General features: G+C 52.1%; 1 protein-coding gene across 3 annotated transcripts in view; it reads left to right on the plus strand.

Moving 5' to 3' along the window:
- The window catches only part of LOC140388491 (uncharacterized), a 150,627-nt gene that overhangs the window by 40,959 nt on the left and 90,216 nt on the right, over positions 1 to 19,452 (plus strand). For all 3 annotated transcript variants that reach the window (XM_072472770.1, XM_072472769.1, XM_072472767.1), the window contains 2 exons: positions 6,289 to 6,393; positions 15,613 to 15,725. In XM_072472770.1, the coding sequence (XP_072328871.1) occupies positions 6,289 to 6,393; positions 15,613 to 15,725 (218 nt within the window). The remainder of the gene's footprint in view (positions 1 to 6,288; positions 6,394 to 15,612; positions 15,726 to 19,452) is intronic.

A 19,452-nucleotide genomic window follows, 5' to 3' on the forward strand; every position in this document is an offset into this window, starting at 1 on the left:
TTTTTTAAAAGATTTCTACGACAGGCAAATCCAGAGTGGGATTAGCTGTGTGCTTACTGTGGTGGTTTTTAAACCGGGGAGAATGGTTGTTTGCACTGTGTTGTATTCGATGTGATTGCTTGCATTATCGTCTACACCATCCCTGAACCCAGCCTCATTTGAGCTCAAGTCATGATATTCAGATAAACATCATGGTGCAAACACACATGCACACTGATGGACAGATCAACGGACCAATCAACACACACGCAACATCACAGCAAATCACAAGCAAGGGCACATGCACTATAAAACAGGGAACACCACAGTTCCCGCTCATTCCAGCAGGAGACAGCTCGGGGCACAGAGCTCACAGCAAGCCACTCAGACATTCACCATGTGCTGAGTGTCTCTCCAAGATAGTGTTAGGGCTGGGTCCACAGGTTAAAGGGTAATGAACGAACCACAGTAACAAGTTTACAGATGTTGTTATTGATAGTAATAAAACAGAGTTGTACCATCTGCAACCGTGTTGGTTCGTCTGTGTAGCAGAGCACCCAACACGACATAGTACCAGGATTGGAACCCAGCAACTGTGAGACCTACCTACACATCTTCAGGAATCCGCCATCCTGCGCCATGGACACTATCAGCCCGCCGCAACCGCTCCAAATCACTGGAAACCTCGGCGTTAACTGGAAGCTGTTTAAACAGCACTTCCAGTTCTTCCTAGAAGCCACAGAAAGGGAGAATGCTTCGGACACCAGGAAAATTGCCCTCCTCCTCTCCACGGCAGGGCAACACGCCATCCACATCTACAACTCCCTGGTCTTCGTGGAAGGTGAGGACAAGACGAAGTACAAGACGGTCCTTCTCAAACTCGAGCAACATTTCAGCGTCGAGGTAAATGAGAGCTTCGAGTGGTGCCTCCTCCAGCAGCGCCTGCAGGGTAAGGATGAGCCTTTTCAATCTTTCCTAACACACCTCCGTATCCTCGCGCAGTCCTGCGGTTATGAGGCCACCTCCAATTCCATGGTTCGGGACCAGATAGTTTTTGGGGTCACCTCGGGCACCCTACACCAGCAGCTCCTCAAAATTAAAAGCCTCACCCTAGCCACTGCCATCGAAGCCTGCGTCCTCCATGAAAACGCGACCAGCCGCTACTCCCAATTCCAGGTGGCCAAATCGGCACAGCAGGGGTCCTACGCGGCCGAATCGGCAAGGTAGGGGTCCTACGAGGCAGAGCGGGTCCAGACGATCGAATTCCTCCCGGCCCACGGCCCGGATGAGGGCGGCCACTTTGCGCGCTTTCCGTGGCCTCCCGCGCCTGTACGCGCCAAAAGAGACGTCGACGCAGAGGGACGTGACGCGCAGGCGCGCTCTACGCAGGACCAAACTGTGCATGCGCGATGGCGCAACGAACGCCATGACGACACGACGTGCGGCAACTGTGGATCCGTACATTTAAAGCGGCAATGTCCAGCAAAGAACCGACAATGCCTCCGCTGTGGCAAGATGGGCCACTACAGTGCCTGTTGTCGAGCAGCTCAACCTGCCAACACTCCCCAATTCCGCCAGCCTCGCAGGGACGTGCGGACCATTCAGCCTCCATACACCGAGTCATACCCTGACGATATACAGACCGGTGATACAGACGACCGGGAAGCCTTCCGTGTTGCGGTCATTGACAGGAACCGGATGTCCCCAAGCAGGACCCACCAGCCGGTGCCAGTGAACAGTGTCAATCCGGGTGATGAATGGTGTGCCATCCTAACGGTCAACCGATCACCAATCACATTCCGTTTAGACACTGGTGCCTCCGCCAACCTAATAGCATGGTCAGCCTTCTACGCCTTGAAGGTCAGACCACCGATTCGGCCATCCCGTTGTAAGATGGTCAACTACAACGGAAAAGTCATCCCGGCCATGGGATCCTGCCAGCTCCAGGTGACACACAATGCATACACAGCATCACTGTCCTTTGAGATAGTTGGATCATCGAAGGACTCCCTGCTAGGCGCACAGGCGTGCAATGTTCTCCACCTCGTTCAGCGGGTACACGCTCTGTCTCCAGAAGGCACGTCAGACTTCCCGGATGCAGAATTTAGGGCACAGCTCCACTTGCTCCTCACCCACAACCAGGAGGCATTCGAGGGCATGGGCACACTGCCCTACACTTACAGAATACGGCTCAAACCGGATGCCACCCCGGTCATTCACGCACCTCGTAGAGTCCCAGCACCACTCAAAGACCACCTCAAGCAGCAGCTGCAGGATCTCCAGGACCAAGGAGTGCTATCCCGGGTCACGGAGCCCACGCCATGGGTCAGCTCCATGGTGTGTGTTAAAAAGCCCTCTGGCGAACTCTGGATCTGCATCGACCCGAAAGACCTAAACAACTACATCATTAGGGAACACTACCCCACACCCAAACGGGAAGAGATTACGAGCGAAATGGCCCGGGCTAAAATTTTTACAAAGCTTGATGCCTCAAATGGTTTTTGGCAGATTCAACTGGATCAGTCCAGCAGGAAGCTGTGCACCTTCAACCCTCCTTTCGGCAGTTACTGCTACAACAGAATGCCGTTTGGCATCTGAGGTATTTCACAGAATCATGGAACAGATGATGGAGGGCATCGAAGGGATGCGTGTCTATGTTGACGACGTCATCATCTGGTCCACCACACCACAGGAGCACATCAGTCGTCTCCAGCGTGTCTTTGCTCGGATACGAGAACACGGCCTGCGCCTCAACCGAGCCAAGTGTTCTTTTGGCCAAACTGAGCTAAAGTTTCTGGGGGACCACATATCCCGGAGTGCGTCCGGATGCAGACAAAGTGAGCGCCATTACTGTCATGCCGCAGCCGACAGACAAGAAAGCAGTGCTACGCTTTCTCGGGATGGTCAACTTCCTGGGGAAGTTCATTCCCAACCTTGCCTCCCACACAACGGCTCTTCGCCACCTAGTGAGGAAGACGACGGAGTTCCAGTGGCTGCCAACACACCAGAAGGAATGGGAAGAGCTCAAAATTAAGCTCACCACAGCCCCGGTATTGGCGTTCTTCGACACCTCTCGAGATACGAAGATCTCGACTGATGCCAGCCAGTCCGGCATTGGGGCGGTACTCCTGCAACGGGATGACACTGCATCATGGGCCCCGGTCGCCTATGCCTCGCGGGCCATGACCCCCACAGAACAGCGCTATGCGCAGATCAAGAAGGAGTGCCTGGGTTTGTTAACCGGCATAGATAAGTTCCACAACTACGTGTATGGTCTCCCTCAGTTCACCGTGGAAACCGACCATTGCCCCCTGGTCAGCATCATACAAAAGGATCTGATTGAGATGACCCCTCGCCTCCAGCGCATTCTGCTCAAGCTCCGGAGGTACGACTTCCAACTGGTCTACACCCCGGGAAAGGACCTCATCATCGCGGATGCCCTATCCAGAGCAGTGAGCACACCGCCCGATTTGGAGGGGTTCGTCTGTCAGGTCGAAGCGCATGTGGCCTTCACATCGGCCAATCTGCCAGCTGATGATTCAAGTCTGGCCCGTATTCGCTGGGAGACTGCGGCTGACCCCCTTCTACAATGTGTGATGCGCCACATGACGGGAGGGTGGCTCAAAGGACAGTGCCCACAATTCTACAATGTCCGGGACGACTTGGCCGTCATTGACGGTGTCCTCCTAAAGCTGGACCGGATTGTGATTCCACACAGGATGCACAGGCTGGTCCTCGAACAACTGCACGAAGCTTGATGACAACTGAGAAGTGCAGACGGAGGGCCCAAGAAGCTGTCTACTGGCTGGGCATCAGCGACGACATTGCCAACATGGTGCTCAACTGCCCCAGCTGCCAAAGGTTTCAGCCGGCGCAGCCCCCTGAGACGCTTCAAGCCCAATGAGTTGGTGACGTCCCCCTGGGCGAAGGTGGGTGTGGACCTTTTTCATGCGCTTGGCAGGGACTACGTCATCATCATAGATTACTTTTCGAATTGTCCAGAGGTCATACGCCTGCACGATTTGACATCGTCCGCTGTCATCAGGTCATGCAAAGAGACCTTCGCTCGCCATGGCATTCCGCTTACTGTCATGTCGGACAATGGGCCCTGTTTTGCAAGCCAAGAATGGTCTTCTTTTGCTGCTTCGTATGGCTTCACACACGTGACCTTCAGTCCTCTGCATCCCCAGTCCAATGGCAAGGCGGAAAAGGGCGTTCATATCGTCAAGTGGCTCCTCTGCAAGGCTGCTGATGCTGGATCTGACTTCTGCTTAGCCCTGCTGGCCTATCGCTCGGCCCCACTAGCCACTGGCCTCTCACCGGCCCAGTTGTTGATGGGTCGCGCCCTCAGGACCACTGTGCCATCCATTCTTGTTCCTACACCCGACTATGCTCCAGTACTGCAAAGGATGCGACAGCAGCGTGCTCAGCAGAAGGTGGCACATGACACTCGGGCAACTGATCTTCCTGCCTTGGCGCCTGGAGACAACGTCCGCATCCACCTACCAGAGGGTGGCTGGGCGGCAACTGCCGAAGTTCTCCGACGCGTGGCTCCCCGCTCGTTCCTTGTTCGCATGCCTGATGGCTCCATTCGCCGGCGCAATCGGCGGGCTCTTCGCCTGTTTCCGCGCTCACAACGTGATCATACACCAGTGCCACGCCCTCCTGTTGTTCCTGATGTTGACTTCATGGAGCTTCCTGCCACCATGCCCATTCCTCTGTCGCCTGTGGCCAGGCCCATTCCTCAGCCGGTGGATCCTGACCCACCCTTGAGGCGGTCAACCCGAATTCGTCACCCACCTACTAGGCTCGACGTATGAGCCTGTTTGAACATTGGACTCACTAAAGTTTTATGCCACAATGTTAATATGTTTCTCTTTTTGTCATTACAGGAGTTCGTTTTGATGCTTGATGTTTTGTTTATGGTACAACCTCGTTGCTATGTTGCACCTGACACCTTCCTATGTATATAGTTTAGCCTCATGTACATGTTGGAGATATTGCACACACACATTCAACTGCGCTCAGTACACATCTATATTTATTAACAGATAGGCACATATTTTTGTAAAAAAAGGGGGGATGTCATGATATACAGATAAACATCATGGTGCAAACACACATACACACTGATGGACAGATCAACGGAACAATCAACACACACGCAACATCACAGCCAATCACAAGCAAGGGCACACGCACTATAAAACGGGGAACACCACAGTTCCCGCTCATTCCAGCAGGAGACAGCTCAGGTCACAGACCTCACAGCAAGCCACTCAGACAGTCACCATGTGCTGAGTGCCTCTCCAAGATAGTGTTAGGGCTGGGTCCACAGGTTAAAGGGTAATGAACGAACCACAGTAACAAGTTTACAGATGTTATTGATAGTAATAAAACAGAGTTGTACCATCTGCAACCGTGTTGGTTCGTCTGTGTAGCAGAGCACCCAACGCGACACTCATTTCATACTGCCTGTGGTTATGATGACAGAATAAATTTAGGAGACTAACTAGATGCAAACTATTATTTCTTGAATTAGAGAAGAATGATTAATCCAAAGGATGCATATCAGTCTGAGGCACCATAGCGTTTGGTAAAAGGCAAAGCAAAGACACGTAGGGGCAGCACGGTAGCATTGTGGATAGTACAATTGCTTCACAGCTCCAGGGTCCCAGGTTCGATTCCGGCTTGGATCACTGTCTGTGCGGAGTCTGCACATCCTCCCCGTGTGTGCGTGGGTTTCCTCCAGGTGCTCCGGTTTCCTCCCACAGTCCAAAGGTGTGCAGGTTAGGTGGATTGGCCATGCTAAATTGCCCTTAGTGTCCAAAATTGCCCATAGTGTTGGGTGGGGTTGCTGGGTTATGGGGATAGGGTGGAGGTGTGGACCTTGGGTAGGTTGCTCTTTCCAAGAGCCGATGCAGACTCGATGGGCCGAATGGCTTCCTTCTGCACTGTAAATTCTATGAAATCAAATTAACGTAGAACACTCCTCTCAGCCCCTCCACTGAACCAGCAGATTTGAAAAGCAACATGGTTACCCTCAGAATGCATTAATTGCATCTGTATGTACACCATGCCTAATAGGAAACAAGGCTTTGGACTCCTTTTAGACAAGTGAGTCAGAGTAATATGCAGGTCCCAAACTGATAAAAGTCTGCTGCCAAGGATAATTTTAGAGGAACCACAGGAAGTGACACAAATCAAAGAGTTAAGAGAAACACTTCCCTTGCGTGACTTAGATTTCACAGAACTGAGAATCCAGAGAGTGCCCATGTTTTAATTAGATTTTCTCTTTTGTTGACCTAGTTCCTCAGAAACAGGATAACACAGTTCAAATCATGGATGGAATCAGTTTGAAACAGAATTGCAAATCCCAGTACCCTGAAGCCAAAGGGACAAACAAGTCTTGCGGTGAGATAATGAAGATAGAGCTTCAGTATTGCTGTAGCCATGTCATCTACTCTATTAACTCATACTGACTTTGTTTGCATATTTGCTATTCACACTGTCTCTGAAATATATTTGTGTCTACAACTCTTGTAAGGGGCTGTTTAGCACAGGGCTAAATCGCTGGCTTTGAAAGCAGACCAAGGCAGGCCAGCAGCACGGTTCAATTCCCGTAACAGCCTCCCCGAACAGGTGCCGGAATGTGGCGACTAGGGGCTTTTCACAGTAACTTCATTTGAAGCCTACTTGTGACAATAAGCGATTTTCATTTCATTTCATTTCTTTAACACTAAAGGCACAATTCTCCCAAAAAATTCCCAAGTTAATTTGTGGTAGGTTTTCAGGGAGTTCCCCACCGCTATTCAATGAGTTAGTCACTTTTTTGGGGCCTGGGGAATTTTTCACTGGTTGAGCCCACGCTTAGAATTTTTTTTAGTACTGGGGAGCTGAACTCCGAGATCGGGCCGCCATTTTGAAAGGGTACCCCGATCTCTAAGTGAGCTTGTGGGTCCCCAACCCATGGGCAATATCACCCCCCACACACATGGGCACTACCCAAACCCCACAAGCGAGGACACCTGCTATGGAGTCCCTGGGCCCCCCCCCCACTTAAGGCTAATCCCCTCACCCACTTACAGCACCCACTCCCTTCTAGGACCCCCAACCTCCCAAAGGCCCCTACTTACCAGCCCTGCACACCCCACTCTTCAAACCCCCTCTACCCTCCTTTCATGGGCATGCCCCTCCTCGGGCCCTGACCCTTAGCAGCGCCATGCTGACACAGACAGTGCTCCAGCCAGCTTGGCAGTGCGACCGGGGCACCTTGGCAGTGCTTGGGTGGCAGTGCCAAGGTGCCCTGTTCCAGGGGGGGGGGGGGCAGCAGGCCACCCTGCACTGACCCTGAGCACCTAGGGTTCTCCGACGGCCGGGGAGACCTACCTCCCCGAGTGCCGTTCCGACTTGTCCATGTTTGTGTGGACCAGCATTGATTGGTGCCCTGCTGCGGCCTCCTTGGGGTGAGACCTACTTCCAGGAATGGCAGAGTGCCAACTCCAACATCTCGCAGACTTTGGTGAATCCCACGAGGCGCAAAGCGCAGCCACAGAATCGCGCCCTAAGTTTGTCATTCACACTGCACACTTGTCACGAACACTGTACTTATACAATTCACGGTGTATTCTCAGGCTATTTGTACTTGCCTCTGTACCTCCTACTCTGTATCGTACAAACAACTTTCACAAGTGACACTTGTTTTGCTCGCACTTTGACTGTATCTCTATGTATTGTTCAGACGTACTCACACTTACTTTGTAATAATAATAATCTCTATTAGTGTCACAAGTAGGCTTACATTAACAATGCAATGAAGTTACTGTGAAAATCCCCTAGTCTCCACATTCCGGCACCTGTTCGGGTACACGGAGGGAGAATTCAGAATGCCCAATTCACCTAACAGCATGTGTTTCGGGACTTGTGGGAGGAAACCGGAGCACCCAAAGGAAACCCACACAAACACAGGGAGAACGTGCAGACTCCGCACAGACAGTGACCCAAGCCGGGAATTGAACCCGGGTCCCTGGCGCTGTGAAGTGACCATGCTAACCACTGTGCTACCGTCCCTGTGACTGAGCCTGTACCCCTGTAATGCATTGGTATGTTGATTTTGTATGGTACACCTGTATTCTTCTCTTGTATCTTTTATTTGAACCATGTCACTGGGTGCAATTCTCCTGTTTTCAGACTAAGTACTGCCAGTGGGAAAACCGGAATGATTCCTGTTGGTGCTAGGAGCGTCACGCAGTTGGGTTTGCCCCACATGCTAAAATATTCATATCAGAAGCACGCCCGTCAGTCCGCCTTTACCCATTTCGGGGCTCCATTTTTAAAGAACATCGCCATTTCCACAGACATTGTTGATACAAGTCTGGGAGCTTCAAATACATTCCCATTCTCCACATCTGCTCACTCAGCCCCATGCATTTAACATGCATTTTATTCAAGTCGCTGAGCCTTCCTAGAATGCTCACAACCTTTGAAAAGCTTTGTTTTCATTTAATTTCATGGTGCAGTAGTACCTTTAATCACCCATCGAGTGGGAGAGTCCCAAGGTCAACCCCTTGCCCCCAGCCTGACCCCACCCAAGCCCAGGACATTCAGAGACCCTCACTCTGAAGTAAGATAGTGGCAGAAGGGCACATAGGCACTGGACTTACCTCCTTGACCCCCCCCTCCTCGGAGTCCAATGCACCAGGTCTAAGCGTGTCGAGGCTTACACCAAAGCCCGCCTGGTGGAGTTCCCTTTGGGGGGGTGGGACATCACGGGATGGATTAAGATCAGGGTTCAAGCCGCTAAAGATATTTTAAAAAGGAGTTTTGCATAATTATAGCGTTCTCGCCCACTCTGGGCGGGAAACCCATTATGGTGAAGAGGCAAGACTGGAGACTTCTGACGGATCTGACGCCCTGGTCCAATCCCGATGTGGGATTCTCCTTCTGTTCGTGATCCGCAATTCTTGGTGGGGGAGCAGAGAATCTTGGCCACTATCTGCATTATTGTACATCTGCTGCACACACCGTGCCTATGTCATTTATGATGTGGAGATGCCGGCGTTGGACTGGGGTGAGCACAGTACGAAGTCTTACAACACCAGGTTAAAGTCCAACAGGCTTGTTTTGATGTCACTAGCTTTCGGAGCGCTGCTCCTTCCTCAGGTGAATGAAGAGGTATGTTCCAGAAACACATATATAGACAAATTCAAAGATGCCAAACAATGCTTGGAATGCGACCATTAGCAGGTGATTAAATCTTTACAGATCCAGAGATGGGGTAACCTCAGGTTAAAGAGGTGTGAATTGTGTCAAGCCAGGACAGTTGGTAGGATTTTGCAGGCCAGATGGTGGGGGATGAATGTAATGCGACATGAATCCCAGGTCCCGGTTGAGGCCGCACTCATGTGTGCGGAACTTGGCTATAAGTTTCTGCTCGGCGATTCTGCGTTGTCGTGCGTCCTGAAGGCCGCCTTGGAGAACGCTTACCCGGAGATCAGAAGCTGAATGCCCTTGACTGCTGAAGTGTTCCCCGACTGGAAGGGAACATTCCTGCCTGGTGATTGTTGCGCAATGTCCGTTCATTCATTGTCGCAGCGTCTGTTTCTGGAACATACCTCTTCATTCACCTGAGGAAGGAGCAGCGCTCCGAAAGCTAGTGACATCAAAACAAACCTGTTGGACTTTAACCTGGTGTTGTAAGACTTCGTACTATGTCATTTATGTATACTTAATCATATTTGCCTACTAGATCAATATTCTTTAATTAAAAGGTCTCCCACTGTAACTTCCCAAACTTATTTGAGCAGGATATCTGCCCACTCCATCGCTATCTGGAGGGGCTGGTTTAGCACAGGGGTTAAATAGCTGGTTTGTAGAGTAAACCAAGGCCAGCAGCGCAGGTTCAATTCTCGTACCGGCCTCCCCGAACAGGCACCGGAATGTGGCGACTAGGGGCTTTTCACAGTAACTTCATTTGAAGCCTACTTGTGACAATAAGCAATTTTCTTTCATCTGGAATCACTGGTCTGACACCCCGAATTAACACATAGCAAACATAGCAAATATATACACCCCCTCAGATCCCCCAGTATAGACAGACAAAAATAAAATAGACCCCCCCCCCGGGTTGCTGCTGCTGACCATTGTCTACCGTTCTGCCAGGAAGTCCAAGAACGGCTTCCACCGCCTGAAAAACCCTTGCACTGATCCCCTTAAGGCAAATTTCACCCTCTACATTTGATAAACCCCGCCATATCGTTGATCCAGGATTCCACGCTTGGAGGTCTCGCATCCTTCCAGTGAAGGAGAATCCTTCATCGGGCTACCAGGGACGCAAATGCCAGAATACCGGCCTCTTTCACCTCCTGCACTCCCGGCTCCCCTGCAACCCCAAATATTGCGAGCCCCCAGCCCGGTTTGACCCTGGATCCTACCACCCTCAACACCATCCTTGCTACGCCCTTCCAAAACTCCTCCAGCGCTGGGCTTACCCAGAACACATAGGTGTGGTTTGCTGGGCTCCCTGAGCACCTAACACACCTGTCCTCACCCCCAAAAAACCAGCTCATCCTTGTCCTGGTCATGTGTGCCCTGTGCAGCACCTTAAACTGTATGAGGCTGAGCCTCGCGCACGAAGAGGAAGAATTCACCCTCCCAAGGGCATCTGCCCACGTCCCCTCCTCGACCCCCTCCCCCAACTCATCCTCCCACTTACCATTCAGCTCCTCCACCGAGGCCTCCTCCTCCTCCTGCATCACCTGGTATGTTGCCGAGATCTTCCCTTCTCCAACCCACCCCCCGAGAGCACCCTGTCCTGTACCGTGCGTGGCAGCAGCAGCGGGAATTCCACCACTTGCCGCCTGGCAAACGCCCTTACCTGTAGATACCTAAAGGTGTTCCCCCAGCTCACCCAGGCTCGCAAACTTCCCACCCACAAACAGGTCCCCCAACCTTCTTATCCCTGCCCTGTGCCACCCCGAAAAACCTCCATCTATTCTCCCTGGGACAAACCGGTGGTTCCCCGTATTGGGGTCCACACCGAGGCCCTCACATCCCCCCTATGCCGCCTCCATTGCCCCCAGATTTTGAGGGTAGCCGCCACCACCGGGCTCGTGGTATACCTCATTGGAGGGAGCGGCAGTGCGCGGTTGCCAGCGCCTCCAGACTCGTACCCTCACAAGACGCCGTCTCCAGCCTCTTCCATGCAGCCCCCTCCCCCTCCATCACCCACTTGCGCACCATCGCCACATTGGCGGCCCAGTAGTACCTACAGAGGTTGGACAGCGCCAGCCCCCCCCCCATCCCTACTCCGCTCCAGGAACACCTTTCTCACCCTCGGAGTCCCTCGCGCCCACACAAACCTCGTTATGCTCCTGTTGACCCGCCTAAAAATGGCCTTCGGGTTAAGAATGGGGAGGCACTGGAACAGGAACAAAAACCTTGGGAGCACCGTCATCTTGACTGACTGCACCCTACCCGCCAGGGACAGCGGCAACGCGTCCAACCTCTTAAACTCCTCCTCCATTTGCTCCACTAGCCTCGTGAAATTAAGTCTATGCAGGGCCCCCCAGCTCCTGGCCACCTGGACCCCCAAATACCTGAAGCTCCTCTCTGCCCTTTTTAGTGGGAGCTCGCGAATCCCCCTCTCCTGGTCCCCTGGGTGAACCACGAACAATTCACTCTTCACCATGTTGAGCTTGTACCCTGAGAAATCCCCGAACTCCCTGAGGATCCTCATTACCTCCGTCATTCCCTCTATCGGGTCCGCCGCATATAGCAGCAAGTCGTCCGCATAGAGCGACACCCTATGCTCCTCCCCACCCCGCACCAACCCCCTCCAGTTCCTCGACTCCCTCAGTGCCACAGCCAGGGGTTAAATCGCCAGTGCGAAGAGCAGGGGACACACCCTTGCCTCGTCCCTCGATGCAACCGAAAGTACTCAGACCTCCTCTTGTTCGTAGCCACGCTCGCCATCGGGACCTCGTACAACAGCCTAACCCACCTGATGAACCCCTCCCCAAACCCGAACCTCTTAAGCACCTCCCACAAGTAACCCCACTCTACCCTTCTCAGCGTCCATCGCCACCACTATCTCCGCCTCTCCCTCCCTCGCCGGCATCATAATAACGTTCAGGAGCCTCCGCACATTCGCGTTCAACTGTCTTCCCTTCACGAACCCCGTCTGGTCTTCGTGGATAACCTGCGGCACCCAATCCTCAAGTGGCTAAGACCTTCGCCAGCACCTTGGCATCTACATGTAACAACAAAATCGGCCTGTAAGACCCACACTGCAGGGAATCCTTGTCCCGCTTCAGGATCAAGGAGATCAGTGCTCGGGACATCGTCGGGGGCAAAGCCCCCCCCCCCCCCTTGCCTCATTGAAGGTCCTAACCAGCAACATGCCCAACAGGTCCACATATTTTTTGTAGAATTCGTCCGGGAAACCGTCCAACCCCGGTGCCTTCCCCGCCTGCATGCTCCCTATCCCTTTGGCCAGCTCCTCCAGTCCGATCGGGGCCCCTAATCCCGCCACCAGTCCCTCCTCCACCTTCGGGACCCTCAATTGGTCCAGAAAGCAGCCCATCCCTCCCTCCTCCAGTGGGGGCTCGGACCGATACAGATCCTCATAAAAGTCCTTGAAGACCCCATTGATGCCAACCCCACTCCGCACCACACTCACTCCTCTATCCTTAAATCCCTCGATCTCCCTAGCTGCGTCCCGCTTCTGAAGCTGATGTGCCAGCATCCGGCTTGCCTTTTCCCCATATTCATAAACCGCCCCCTGGGCCTTCCTCCACTGCGCCTCTCCCTCAACAGTCCCTCCTCAGACACCTCCGCGTACCTCCTGTCTACCCTCACCATCTCCCCCACCAGCCTCTCCCTCTCCCTCTGCTCTCTCCTCTCCTTGTGGACCCTAATGGAGATCAGCTCTCCCCTAATCACCGCCTTCAGCGCCTCCCAGACCATCCCCACTCGGACCTCCCCCTTATCGTTGGCCTCCAGGTATCTCTCTATGCTTCCTTCAACCCGCTCGCTCACCTCCTAGTCCGCCAGCAGCCCCACCTCCAAGCGCCACAACGGGCGCTGGTCCCCCTCCTCCCCCAGCTCTAGATCTACCCAATGCGGGGCGTGATCCGAAATGGCTATCGCCGAGTACTCAGTATCCTCTACACTCGCTATCAGCGCCCTGCTCGATAAAAAGTCGATCCGGGAATAGGCCTTATGAACGTGTGAGAAGAATGAAAATTCCCTAGCCCACGGCCTTGGAAATCTCCAAGGGTCCACCCCTCCCATCTGTGCCATAAACCCCCTCAGCACTTTAGCCGCCGCCGGCTTCCTACCCGTCCTAGACCTGGAGCGGTCCAGTGCCGGATCCAACACCGTGTTAAAGTCCGCCCCCCCCCATTATCAGGCCCCCCACTTCCAAGTCCGGGATCAAACCCAACATGCGCCGCATAAAACCTGCATCGTCCCAGTTCGGGGCGTACACGTTGACCAGCACCACCCTCTCCCCTTGCAGCTTACCACTTACCATTACATACCTACCGCCATTGTCTGTCACAATGCTCGATGCCTCGATCGACATCCTCTTTCCAACCAAGATCGCCACCACCCCCCCGATTTTTGGCATCCAGCCCCGAATGAAACACCTGACCTACCCACCGCTTCCTCAGTAATACCTGGTCTGCCACCTTCAGGTGTGTCTCCTGAAGCATGACCACATCCGCCTTCAGCCCCTTTAGGTGCACGAACACCCGGGCCCGCTTAACCGGCCCGTTCAGTCCCCTTACGTTCCAGGTTATCAGCCGGATCGGGGGTCTACCCGTGCCCCCTCCCCCGCCGACTAACCATAACCCCTCCTCGGCCAGCCACGCGCCCGCACCCGATGCCCGGCCCGTTCCCCACGGCGGCAGACCCCCGTCCCAACCCCCTCTACTCGCTCCAGCTCCCCCTTGATCATATCAGCAGCAACCCGGTTCCCCCCCACCTACCCCCCCCACCCCCCTCCAGCTAGGACCCCTCCTAGCTGCTTTGCTCCCCCCATTGTACTCCCGCAAGTCAGCTGACTCCTGATGACCCCGGCCACTTACCGCCTTTCCATCGACTCCTCCCATTGCGGGACTTCCCCTCCCCGTCCATTACCCACCAGCAGGCTCTCCGCCTCCCCCTTCCATCTCAAGCGCGGGAAACCACCCGCGCTTCCCGGCCCCGCCCCCTCCTGCCTTCAGCGCGGGAAAAAGCCTGCGCTTTCCACCTGCCCAGCCCCGCCTCCTCTGGCGCAGCTCCTTTTACAGGCCCAGTCCCCTCACCCCGACTCGGGCCTCACCTCCCCCGTGGGGCCCCATCCCCCCTACCGGCCATCCACCCGTACTCTGTTTACTTGCCCCCCTCCAAGAACCCACCCGACAGACCCAACCAAAACAGTGCCCAACCCACCCTAACCACCCACACCGAACCAAAACTGAACAAGAACAAAGAACCCCCCTCAAAATGTAGCACAACAACAGCAATCCCCGACCACCCATCCCGACCCTCAGTTTGTATCCAGCTTCTCGGCCTGAACAAAGGCCCACGCCTCCTCCGGGGACTCAAAATAATGTTGCCGGTCCTTGTAGGTGACCCACAGTTGCGCCGGCTGCAGTATACCAAACCCCCTTCCTGTGCAGCACTGCCTTCGCCCGGTTGTACCCGGCCCTCTTCTTCGCCATCTCCGCGCTACAGTCCTGATATATTCGAACCTCAGCGTTCTCCCACCTGCTGCTCCTCTCTTTCTTGGCCCACCTGAGTACGCACTCCCGATCAGCGAACCGATTAAACCACACCTGCACCGCCCGCGGTGGCTCGTTAGCCTTGGGCCTCCTCGCCAGCACTCTATGGGCCCCTTCCAGCTCCAGGGGCCCCTGGAAGGACCCAGCTCCCATCAGCGGGTTTAACATGGTGACCACATAGGCCCCCATGTCCGACCCCTCCAGCCCCTCCGGGAGGCCCAGGATCCGCAGATTCTTCATCTCCTCAAACCGTTCCTGCCATTTCTTGTGGAGCGCCTTGTGCGCCTCCACCTTTACCGCTAGGTCCAAGATCTCATCTTCATTATCTGAGATCTTTTGTCAGACCTCACGGATCGCCACCCCCTGGGCCGTCTGGGTCTCCAGCAGCTTATCAATAGAAGCCTTCATCAACTCTAGCAGGTCCGCATTGAGCTCCCTGAAGCAGCGCTGGATAACCTCCTGCTGCTCCTGCGCCCACTGCATCCACGCTGCCTGGTCCCCGCCCGCCGCCACCTTGCACTTCTTCCCTCGCACCTTCTTTGGGTTCACCACCACTTTTTTAGTCACCCCGCTCCTGGTCCAAGCCATACACTGTCGGGGGACTGTTGCAGTCTTCTTCCCACACCGGGAAATGTTGAACAAATGCCGTTGGGTGCCCTGAAAAGAGCCCAAAAGTCCGTTCCAAGCGGGAGCTACCGAACGTGCGACTTAGCTCTGCATAGCCGCCACCGGAAGTTCCATGGAAATGATTTCTAATTGACTAGGGAGAAGATTATATTACTGATTTCTGCAATTTGCCAGTGTATTTAGTTAGACCCAATGCAAGTTGATGTGAAATTTAAGAATTTCCTTTTTTAAATTTCAGAGTCTATTGTAACCAAAGAGATCAAATTCTACAAACTTCCATGTGTGACTGGGTCAGAGGCAAATCTCTACAGAATGAAAAACTGCAAACGCCTTGTGGAAAAAGCTGTTAAGGTAAAAGAAATAAATTGGCAAAGTTTGAAACTATTTTGCCCAGAGCTGAATATTCAACATGTCAAAGAGAAAATCGGGGTCATAACACCTTCTGACTGCATTTCTTCAAAGCCAGCTACATTTATACCAGAACTTTCTATTCTATTCTATTTTGTTACAAATCTAAAATTGTAGGGTAAACCCAGAATCGTAATCAGACCTGACTCTGGACAGAAGCGGTGTTACACTCCTTGGAAGGGTTGCCTCACGCCACTTGTGTTTAACGCTGTATGGAGTGTGACCAGATTTAAAAAGCTTTGGGTCCTGTGCATCTCGTGAACACATTCTATACACAACTGTGATTTAGTTAAATGATTAATTATACAGCATCGATGGGGCCGCTCACAATCTCTAACCATTTAAATTATAAACCTCTGGGGAAGTTTCTCTAATGCCCCTAACCCATTCTGGGGCATTGGAGACTAACAGCTTATCTATTGACCAGCGTTGCGCTGGTCAAGGAGACACAGCCTGAGTGAGTGAGACACAGACAGAGTGAGAAATTGAAACTTGGTAATTTGGTGCAGTGAGGCAATTCGGTGCAGAGTGGGAGAAGGTGCTTTTTCCCTACTGTTTTGTTCTCTCTCTTTCTTCGGGCCAAATTTCGGGAGCCGTTCAGAAGAGGAGGAGCAGTCTCTGTGAGTATAAAAACCTAACGGTAACTTCCTGTTTTCCAGTTTTTTTTTCCAAAAGTGACGTCAGAGGGAAGCTGTGATCTGATTGATCGATAGCAAATCTGCCCCAAATTAAAAAAAAACACAGCTAGCTAAACTCGTAAACGTAAATTAAACTAATTAATGAATTAGAGATGGCTGGTCAGGTGATGTGCTTGAGCTGCTTGATGTGGGAGCTGGCAGATCCCATTGCGAGCTGCAGCGACCACATCTGCAGTAAGTGTTGGCTGCTTGAAGAGCTCCGGCTCAGAGTTGATGAGCTGGAGTCTGAGCTTCAAACACTGAGGCACATCCGGGAGGGAGAGACTTACCTGGACACTGTGTTTCAGGAGGCAGTCACACCTGTCAGAGTAAGTAGTTTAAATCCTGCCAGTGGCCAGGGACAGCAGGGTGTGACTGCAAGTCAGGCAGGTAAAGGGAACCAGCAGTCAGGAACTCAGGAGCCTCAGCCCTTGACCCTGTCCAACAGGTATGAGGCACTTGCTCCCTGTGTGGATGGCGAACAGGGCTGCAGGAAGGATGAGTCAGCTGACCAAGGCACCATGGTTCAGCAGGCCATTCAAGGGGAGGGAGTAAATAGGCAAGTTGTAATTGTAGGGGATTCTATTATCAGGGGGATAGATAGTATCCTTTGTGAGCAGGATAAAGAGTCCCGCATGGTATGTTGCCTTCCCGGTGCTAGGGAGCGGGACATCTCTGACCGGCTTGAAAGGATACTGGAGAGGGAGGGGGAGGATCCAGTTGTTGTGGTCCATGTCGGTACCAACAACATAGGCAAGTCTAGGAAAGCGGACCTGTTTAGAGATTATAAAGAGCTAGGATTCAAATAAAAAAACAGGTCCTCAAGGGTCATAATCTCCGGATTACTGCCCGAGCCACGTGCAAATTGACATAGGGAGGCAAGAATAAGGGAAGTTAACACGTGGCTGAAAGAGTGGTGTGGGAAAGAGGGGTTCCTTTTCATGGGACACTGGCATCAGTTTTGGGACAGGGGGGACCTATACCGTTGGGATGGTCTCCATCTGAACCGAGCTGGGACCAGTGTTCTGGCGAAAAGAGTAAATAGGGTGGTCAATAGGACTTTAAACTAGAGATTAGGGGGGGAAGGGAAAGTCAGGGAACCAAGAGGTGAAGTAATCAGTGGGAAGCGTAGCTGCTTAGGAATACAAAAAAGCACGAAAAGACAGAACTCAGGAGAGGTTACGGTAGTCCCCATCTCACAAAATATGACACCGTGTATGGAAAGGCTCAGTAAACCAAGGTACACCACACAAAGAAAACAAAAAGGGACGGTCAATAGAGAATTAAAGGTGCTATATTTAAATGCGCGCAGTGTACGGAACAAGGTAGATGAGCTTGTGGCCCAGATTGTGACTGGCAGGTATGATGTGGTAGGCATCACAGAGACGTGGTTGCAGGGGGTTCAGGACTGGCATTTAAACATCCAGGGATTCACAACCTATCGAAAAGATAGAGAGGTGGGCAGAGGGGCGGGGTTGCCTTGTTAATTAGGAATGAAATTAAATCAATAGCACTAAACGACATAGGGTCAGATGATGTGGAGTCTGTGTGGGTAGAGTTGAGGAACCAGAAAGGCAAAAAAAACATAATGGGAGTTATGTACAGGCCTCCTAACAGTGGTCAGGACCAGGGGCACAAAATGCACCACGAAATAGAAAGTGCATGTCAGAAAGGCAAGGTCACAGTGATCATGGGGGACTTCAATATGCAGGTGGACTGGGTAAATAATGCTGCCAGTGGACCCAAGGAAAGGGAATTCATTGAATGTTTACAGGAGGGCTTTTTGGAACAGCTTGTGATGGAGCCCACGAGGGAACAGGCCATTCTGGACTTAGTGTTATGTAATGAGCCAGACTTGATTAAAGATCTTAAAGTAAGGGAACACTTAGGAGACAGTGATCATAATATGGTAGAATTCAATCTCCAATTTGAAAGAAAGAAGGTAGAATCAGATGTAAAGGTGTTACAGTTAAATAAAGGTAACTACAGGGGCATGAGGGAGGAACTGACAAAAATTGACTGGGAGCAGAGCTTAGTGGGAAAGACAGTAAAACAGCAATGGCAGGAGTTTCTGGGAGTAATTGAGGACACAGTACAGAGGTTCATACCAAAGAAAAGAAAGGTTATCAGAGGGGGGATTAGGCAGCCATGGCTGACAAAGGAAGTTAGGGAATGCATCAAAGCAAAAGAGAAAGCCTATAATGTGGCAAAGAGTAGTGGGAAGTCAGAAGATTGGGAAGGCTACAAAAACAAACAGAGGATAACAAAGAGAGAAATAAGGAAAGAGAGGATCAAATATGAAGGTAGGCTAGCCAGTAACATTAGGAATGATAGTAAAAGTTTCTTTAAATACATTAAAAACAAACGAGAGGCAAAAGTAGACATTGGGCCGCTCCAAAATGACGCTGGTAATCTAGTGATGGGAGACAAGGAAATAGCTGAGGAACTAAATAAGTACTTTGTGTCAGTCTTCACAGTAGAAGACATGAGTAATATCCCAACAGTTCTGGAGAGTCAGGGGGCAGAGTTGAATATGGTAGCCATCACAAAGGAGAAAGTGCTAGAGAAACTAAGAGGTCTAAAAATTGATAAATCTCCAGGCCCAGATGGGCTACAGCCTAGAGTTCTAAAGGAGATAGCTGAAGAAATAGTGGAAGCGTTAGATATGATTTTTCAAAAGTCACTGGAGTCAGGGAAAGTCCCAGAGGATTGGAAAATCACTGTTGTAACCCCCCTGTTCAAGAAGGGAACAAGGAAAAAGATGGAAAATTATAGGCCAATTAGCCTAACCTCGGTTGTTGGCAAGATTCTGGAATCCATTGTTAAGGATGAGATTTCTAAATTCTTGGAAGTGCAGTGTCGGATTAGGACAAGTCAGCATGGATTTAGTAAGGGGAGGTCGTGCCTGACAAACCTGTTAGAGTTCTTTGAAGAGATAACAAATAGGTTAGACCAAGGAGAGCCAATGGATGTTATCTATCTTGACTTCCAAA

This window comes from Scyliorhinus torazame, chromosome 13 (assembly GCF_047496885.1).
Source record: "Scyliorhinus torazame isolate Kashiwa2021f chromosome 13, sScyTor2.1, whole genome shotgun sequence".
Lineage (NCBI taxonomy): Eukaryota > Metazoa > Chordata > Chondrichthyes > Carcharhiniformes > Scyliorhinidae > Scyliorhinus > Scyliorhinus torazame.